Below are 8,085 nucleotides of genomic sequence, written 5' to 3' on the forward strand. Positions count from 1 at the left end.
GTCGTCCGGGGTCGGGGTATCCCGGGCGACGGCGAGGACGCGCACGAGTCGGCCTCCTGGACAGCGACGCGACTTGGACACCTGACGGCGGCGTGCACCCACTTCGGAGAGGGCGGCAGGGCGCACGTCGGCATCCCGCGCCCGCCCGCTCGCCCGCCCGGCTGCCGGGCCACCGGCGAATGCGAGCGCAGCCGGCCGCGGGCGCGCAGGACGGGTGGATCGACCAAGTCCTACGTGCCAGCCATGCCTCTTTTGGAATCACGCACTGGCGTCGGGCGGCAGCGGCATGGTGCAAAGAATTTGTATCAGGGGTCTATACGTACATGCAAATTCAGAGTTTCTAAAAACTTTCGAGAGATAATCTGGATCTGTAGCTAGCTAGGGCCCTTCTTGGGCCATTTGCCCTAGAACAAAAATGGACCAGACGAATGGAATGGAATTATTTAAAGCATGTCGCCATTTAAATGGGAAAGTGTGTTTTTCGTTCGCTCTCCATCCGTTTAAAATTTTCCCGCTCGTGGGGTGGGGTACTTAGCAGATGATGTACGCTTATCCTGCTGTATGATGCAACAGTCCGTACTGAGACATTTAACAACTAATAATTGCGTTCACCAGTGTTTTAACGATGGGTATCGCCCTTAGGTTTAGATCGGGCTCAGAGGTAAGGCACAATGGAGGGTAGCAGTGGCCGCGGCTCTGCGAAGTGTTTGTAGTGTCGGGCTAGGGGCGACGTATCCGACAAAGGTGAACTATAGATACTAGAGAAAAATGGTAGCACAATGGCAGAGAGAGACGAAGCGTGGCAGCGTGCGATCCGGATCCGCAGAGGATCTACAATGATCTGCAGTGATGAGAAATCTCAGCCATCCGATCTGTGGTGAAGCTTCGAATTGACTACTATAGTAAAAGCGGCACAATACAAAAGATTACGTACAGTATGGTGCTCCACTATAGCTACAGTAAAAAATGATTAGTTAATGTAGAGTGTTGTAGCACAAGGCACATTTACTGTGCAACATAGTGTTTCTCTGCTTTAAACCTGCCTTAATGCAGAGTATTTGGATCCGGCAGCAGGAGGTGATGGGATGCTCTAATGCCGCTCTTCATGTTGATAGCCATAGAGGGGCATGTGTCGGCGTTAGAGTTTGAGGTAAGTATCGATGCTGGAAGTGAAATGTTATGGTTTAATCCTCATCCTAAAAATGATTAGTTAATGTAAAGTACTGTAGCACAATTCAAATTTTACTGTGCAGCACAGTGTTTCTCCGCTTCAAACCTGCCTTAATGCAGAGTATTTGGATCCGGCAGCGGGAGGTGGTGGGATGCTCCGATGCCGCTCTTCGTGTTGATAGCCATAGAGGGGCATGTGTCGGCGTTAGAATTTGAGGTGGGTATTGATGCTGAAAGTGAAATGTTATTGTTTGATCCTCATCCAACAGTTTGGAAATATGGAAAAGAAAATAACCGAAACAGTATGTTAAGTTCATGTTATCTACATCAAGAGTAAGGAGCTAGCAGACAGTCAACAAATCTGAACCAGCAGGATATTGAACACTTTCCCTGCCAACCCTACCCGAATCTGGTCCCGTTCCTCCCCACCGAATTTAACCCTTTTTAGACGGGAAGGCCCGATACATCAACGCAACTCCATGCCAACATACGACCGTAAACGCAACAGCAGCAGGGGCAGGAGAGAAAAACTCCTGCAGCCGTAGGCTATAGCTCTTCCCCTTTCCTTCCCTACACCTCCCTTACCCTAAGAGCGCATCTCGCGCTACCTCTTGGGACGGCAATGAGCGAGCAAGACGCGCAGCACGGCGACGGCAAACTCCCGGTCAAGGCCATCGAGTCGTTCTCTCAGCTTCCCTTCGTCCGCCCCAAAACGCCGCAGCCGGCGTCCGGGTTCGGCACGAGCCCCACGTCCATCCGGCTGTTCGGCTTCGACGTCCCACCCGACGCCGCCACGTCCTCCACCGCAGCCAGCGATGCTACCGCGGCCAGCACCACCGCACTGGGCCAAGCGGCGGGGTCGAGTGCGGGTGCAGGCGATGGCGGCGGCAACGGCAGCGGAGGGCGCAAGTTCGAGTGCCACTACTGCTGCCGGAACTTTCCAACGTCACAGGCGCTGGGCGGGCATCAGAACGCGCACAAGCGGGAGCGGCAGCACGCGCGGCGCGCGCAGTACCAGAGCGCCATGGCCATGCACGCCCACTACCCCGCCGCCCACGCGTACCCCGCCTTCACCAGCTACCACCACCACCACTTCGGCATGGCACGCTTCGAGCCGCCACCGCCGCCTCTGCACTACCCCTCGTGGTCCAGCCACCACCCGCAGGCTGCTCCACCGGTGGTGCCCAGGTACTACGGCGGGGCCGGCTACTTGTCGCAGCCGGTTAACGGTAGCCCGGTGCCGGCTACCGCGCTCTGGCGGGTCCCGGCCGTCAACGTGTCCACGCAGTTGGCGCGCCAAGAACGGCCGGCGTCGTCGTCGCTGGCCGGACGTGATGAGGAGGCAATGGCGGGAGCAAGACAAGGGACCGTAGCAGCCGGACAATCTGGCTCGCAACTGTCGCCGTCGTCAACGTCGTCGTCATCCGCCTCGTCACAGCATGAACGCCGCCGGGAAAACGCTGTAGAGAACAGAGAAAATGTGAGTTTGGATCTCACCTTGTAATTCTAGGGGAACAAGGGATGTGCGATTAATCGGCGGGTTCCTGCAAACTAAGAAAAAATGTTTTTCTTTCGTTCGTGATTTGTTTAGATAGTGATGCTCAGTGGAGAGGAAGTTTTTGGGACTTAGTTCAGTTCATCGCTTTCAATTTATTTGTGAGAAGTGGGTGGTAAATGGAAGAACTTGCCACAGATCGAGCATGAAACAGGCGTACTTCTGGCGTCATTTGATCTTCTTCTTTGTTTCTTCTCCAAAGTATTTCTCCGTTTCCTTCTGGACTGGTATGGATGGTATTAACTGATGCTTTTTTATTTTTCGCGGATTATTTTTAGTGTTCTGTTCCTTTAATCATTTTGCTATTTTTCAATTTTCAGTTCAACAAGGTAGCCAAAGCTACCTCCTCGATTAAATCTCTAGGCTCAAGTGTTTTGCTCCAATTCTTTGTTGACTAGAGAGAGCTAACCTGTATGAATCATGCAAAACAATACTGAATTTCCCATGGTTGAACCCTAGCATTTGAATTTCCAGAAACAGGATGCAACTGTTGGATTCTCTTTCATATATAGTTTCATGTCGCCAAAATAAGGAGAGACTAAATGACGGTTGCCTTTCATCTTCCTTGGGCTGAAGCATGTTGCTCCCCCCCCCCCCCCCGCCCCGGCCTGAACCGGATTCTCTAATTTGGAGAAGCGAAGTCACCGGTGAACAGTGTTTTCTATGAGACGGTGAACAGTATTGTGTCTTTACACGTAGAACTGTAGCGATCGATCTCGTTCGTTTATTTTTAATCCAACGGTTCGCAGAGAGGTAAAGTTATGAGTACTGTTTACCCATGACTTCACTCTCTAAAGTCAGAGGATCCGGTCCCCCTCTCTCTCTAATCAAAACAAAACAAGTTTCTCCCGCCCTATCAGCCTCCACTCATCTGGCGGCGTCCGCAAAATCCACATCCGCCGTCCTTACCTTAGCACCTTAGCTAACCCAGCTTCACCAGGCGGGTTCTTTGATGCCCCCATCGCCGGCACCGCCCACCGGCCTGCATGCTGCCTGTGGCTCCGTCGCCACCGTGCTGCCAAACCACAGCCCACCGGGATGCCGCCCCGGGCTTCTTTTTCAAACCCGATGAACCTCGAGCACCTCAAAACCATCGTGTTTTCAGGCGATTGAAGAATGGAGGCGCGCCAAAATAATCGTTAATGCTAGCTGCATACGGAAACCGTACGACGCAGTACAGCGCATGCAATCTGAGAGAGCATTAACGCTGCTTGTACACGCACCAGCCCATGCACATCGTTTATGCGTGACCGCGTCCTGCGCGCGCTTCATTCACGACCACTCGATCTGCACTCATCATTTCCACGTACATGCACTGGCATAGTGGCACAGTGGCATGCTACTGGATGTCCTGCTAAATTTTCCTGCATAACAGAACAGAACCTGATTGCAAACGACAGCAGGACACTAGAGGGGGAAAAGTCAGCAGCTATTGGGCCGAGTGTTCAAGAGAATGGACAGAGAAATAGCTTCAACTGGAGTCCAGAGGAATCTCAAACATGACCGAATCGATGGAGTAGCCCATCATTATCGAATTATTGGCCCGGGGTTTTCTAGGATACGTTTCGTGAACGAGCTGTGCAGAATGGACTGTAGTTGTTAAGCTACCTGGGCCTACTTTCTTTGTCCCCGAAATGTATATACTGGGTCCAGTCTCTCTTTCTCTTCTGTCCTCCCCCCGCACACACACAACGATAAGTCGATTTTTTTAATTTTTTTATTTCTAATATAAATAATTAAATAAATATATCTTGGATGAAAAGATTTTTAGAGCAGATACCTACCGCTCTCTTATAAGACGGGTAGGCCCTTACCGCTCTCTTAGAGGAGGATAAACTGCTCGTGCTATCATGCCATCACTGACTCTTACCGTCCTCTAATAACGCGGTTAGTCCCTTATAATCCTCGCAAAGAGCGCTTAGCTCAGTACCTGTGTGAACCACACTCCACAAAAGTACTTCGCAACTCTAATTTTCTCTCTCATCTTTTCTGTTCAAAACAGTATTCTTCTGTTATTCTAAAAATCCTAGAATTTTTTTTTACGTTTTTTATAATTAATGTTCAATCCATTTTAATTAGATTCACTCAAAAAGTCTATGTAGAATTTAAACTAAAATTCTCTAAATAAGTCTACTTTTATAAATTCTAACAATTATTAGGGCCTCAAATAAATTTCCAAAAATCTGAGAAAAATCACTAATATTCTTCATATGTGATGTACTAATTTCTAAAAATAGTTCTAACCCTAGGTTATATGGTGAAAAAGTGAGTTCCTTTGTAATGCTCTATTTATATGCATTATTATCATTTCATGTGATATTCTTCTTTTAATTTATAAAAAAATTCAAAATATTGTTATATTGTATATTTTTTTAATTTTGTTTGAATTTAAATTGAATTAAAATAAGAATATCACATAAAATGATAAAAATGCATATAAATGAGCATTACAAAGGAGCTCACTTTTTCATCGTATAACCTAGGGCTCAAAATAATTTTAAAAATTATTCCATCATATAAGAAGAATATTATTGAATTTTTTCAGATTTTTGAAAATTTATTTAAGGCACTAATAATTATTAGAAGTAATAAAAGTAAACTTTTTTTTGGAGAATTTTAGTTTAATTTTTACTTAGGTTTTTTGGGTAATTCAATTAAAATAAGTTGCATATAGGTTATAATTTTTAGAGCAATAAAAGATATTGTTTTGAACAGAGAAGATGAGAAGGAAAATTGGAGCCGTCGATTACTTCTGTCGAGTACTGTTCACACATGTATTGTTCACACTCGGATGTATGGGCCTCTCTCCCCTCCTAGAGCGCAGTTCATGAGAGGACGATAGACATCTATTTCTATAAATATTTATATCTAAGATATATTTATTTAATTATTTATATTAAAAAAATATTAAAAAAAACTCACGACAAGTCTACCGTTTACTGTCGCGCTCGAGGGCGAGCGCGCCACGCGGGCTACAGGCCTGCGGCCGAGGGTAGGGGTTATTTTGTGGGGGCTAACATGGTTAATTTTATTAGTGTATTTGTGAATTTCTGGTCGGATCTAGTTGTCTTCAAGGTTTCCGAGCAATGAATTCGTTTTCTTTTTTGTTACGGAGTCAATGATATGCTGTTGTGGCGAATTGCTTTGGGTTTTATTTGAGCGCAGACTGTTTCCGTCGGATTAATTGTGCCTATTGTGCCAAACTAATCAAACATATGTTTCTTGATTGTTGAATGTTGATGTGCATCGTGTCGCGAGAGCTAAATGCTTTTGTCTTGAAACATATGAGTTGAGTTCTTCCAAATGGGGAACAAAATGAAAAATCCTGAAGAATCACTAGTTCATGTTCAGACCAGTGAAGGATAGTTAACTGTTAATTGCACTTCCCCGCAAAAAAAAAAAAAAAAAAGTTAATTGCACTATATCTTCGTTACTGGAAAACGAACCTATCAATCTAGATATAGTTTTCCCCAGTTCCATATTCAGTATTTATTCGGGCATAGTAAATCGAAGGATACCTGGCTATATAACTCATAATGTCGGCAGATAATGATATTAGAAAACAACAATCGTTGTTTCAATCTGGCACTTAATACTAGAAAAAGGAAACTGTTTTAATTTGGATAGTAATAAAATATAGACGAGTGAAATTTAAGTGTAAGATTTAAGAAATAAGTTGTAGTGTATCAAGAAATAGCTAAGCCTCTCACGGTACTAACCGTCAGTCGAGCACAGTTTCACTGAGTAGGTCTGAGTTCAAGGTGCGACATTGTTTTAATGAAATCTTAGAGAACTTACTTCTCTCGGTGCTCATTTTTCAAAAAATAGAAGAGAATCTTTTGCAAATATCACTCTATAAAAATATAAGGAGTGATATTCAAGAAGTCAGCTCGTAATGCTCTTAGATCCACTCCGGAAAAGGATTAGGCGGTGAGATGGCATGTCACGTGACCGACCACCCAGGGCAGGACACTGGTCTCCATGAGAGTCTAGTGCAAACTGCTGCGCTAATCCCCCAGATCGCTCTTATCTCCTGCCATGGGCTGCACAAGCTAAACCGCTACGAGACATTCTTGCTGCGTTGTGCTTCGGTTGAGTGTACTTTACAATCTGTATAAGCACGCAGGATTCAGGAGATGCAGATCATGCCTGAGCTGAAGGGAACACCGGCCCAAAGAAAAGCACAGATCCGGTTGCCTGACCAAGGCAAGGCAGCAGCATCACGCACCGGCCAGCGCGGCAACATGCCAGCCTCTCACGCCTTGCCGTCTCCGCCCTCCCCACTGACGGACGGGCTCCGCCGCGCGGGCGCGCTTTACTTGGCATCGATTCGCACGCGACGGGCTCGGGCTAAGCAAAGCGCGCCGCCCGCGGCCCCCTCCTCTTCCCGCGGAGCCGGCCCCACGTGCGCGCGTGCGTGCATCCCGCCAGCCGCCATTGCCGCCCATCTCGCGTGCCGTGCCTACGTGTCAGCTGCCTGGTGGCTCGCGCTCGAGCTCGCCATGTGTGGTCGGTCACGCGTGGCATTAAGCCTATAAATGAGCTGACCTGAGTTCAGCCCCCGTCGCAACAAAACAACCTGCAAATTGCCTGAAAACTCCATCCAGCGATCGATGGGGAACTCATGCAGTGGCGGCGGCTCGTCGGGGCCGGAGGTGCCGCTGCACCTGTGCTTCTTCCTGCTGGTGCTGCTCCTCTTCCTGGGCTTCTCGTGGTACACGAGCTACGAGTCGGCCGCTGAGTCGTTTGCGAACCAGGCGCGCATCCTGCTCATGGCGTCGCCGTTCGCCCTGCTGCTAGCCGTGCGGCTGCTGTCCGCCGTGGGCGAGGGGCAACGGCGCGTAGACCAGCTGCTGGTGCTGCCGATGCCCGAGCGGGACTCGATCCACCGCGCCGGCGGGTCGCCGTGGGGCGTGGGGCTCCTACTCCTGCTCCTCCTCCTCATGGTCTCCTACCAGTCCAACTTCCGGGAGAAATGGTTCCCCCTCGTCAGCAGGTGATCGATCGATGATGCGGCGGTCGGAATCGGGTCGGCGCGCAAGTGATCTGCCTGCTCCCGGATCGCGCATTGTAAAAGCTTGCTGATTGTAGCAGGGATGCTCTTGATGGTTATGCTTCTTCTTTCTCTGCTGCTATCGTACTTTTTCTATAAAGGAAAATTTATTAACTCTTATCTCTATAAAATAAAGATATAACCGTATAAGAGTTTGTTTCAGCCTCTTTATTGTCAGGATGCATACTGGCTAGTGCTGTCCTTGTACTAATTCTGTTTGTTCTAAAATGGAGAGGTGTAATGCTATGTTCATTTCGTGGTGCTGCCCAGCACTGTGCACCAAAATGCAGGTGTTGTTGCCAGGCAA

The 8,085-nt window shown here is 48.0% G+C and overlaps 2 protein-coding genes across 2 annotated transcripts; both read left to right on the forward strand.

The window, feature by feature from the left end:
- Positions 1-1,547: 1,547 nt before the first annotated feature.
- On the forward strand, positions 1,548-2,847 carry LOC133897643 (zinc finger protein 8-like). The gene has a single exon (XM_062338435.1). The coding sequence runs from the start codon at positions 1,793-1,795 to the stop codon at positions 2,672-2,674; it is 882 nt and encodes a 293-aa protein (XP_062194419.1). The 5' UTR covers positions 1,548-1,792; the 3' UTR covers positions 2,675-2,847.
- Positions 2,848-7,309: 4,462 nt separating this feature from the next.
- Positions 7,310-8,085, forward strand: LOC133897910 (uncharacterized). The gene has a single exon (XM_062338738.1). The coding sequence runs from the start codon at positions 7,339-7,341 to the stop codon at positions 7,723-7,725; it is 387 nt and encodes a 128-aa protein (XP_062194722.1). The 5' UTR covers positions 7,310-7,338; the 3' UTR covers positions 7,726-8,085.

The sequence above is a fragment of the Phragmites australis genome, chromosome 17, assembly GCF_958298935.1.
Source record: "Phragmites australis chromosome 17, lpPhrAust1.1, whole genome shotgun sequence".
NCBI classification, from domain to species: domain Eukaryota; kingdom Viridiplantae; phylum Streptophyta; class Magnoliopsida; order Poales; family Poaceae; genus Phragmites; species Phragmites australis.

Bases quoted from the DNA above. Each gene is read 5' to 3' on its own strand.
- LOC133897910 (XM_062338738.1), top strand. From the start codon at position 7,339: ATGGGGAACTCATGCAGTGGCGGCGGCTCGTCGGGGCCGGAGGTGCCG.
- LOC133897643 (XM_062338435.1), top strand. From the start codon at position 1,793: ATGAGCGAGCAAGACGCGCAGCACGGCGACGGCAAACTCCCGGTCAAG.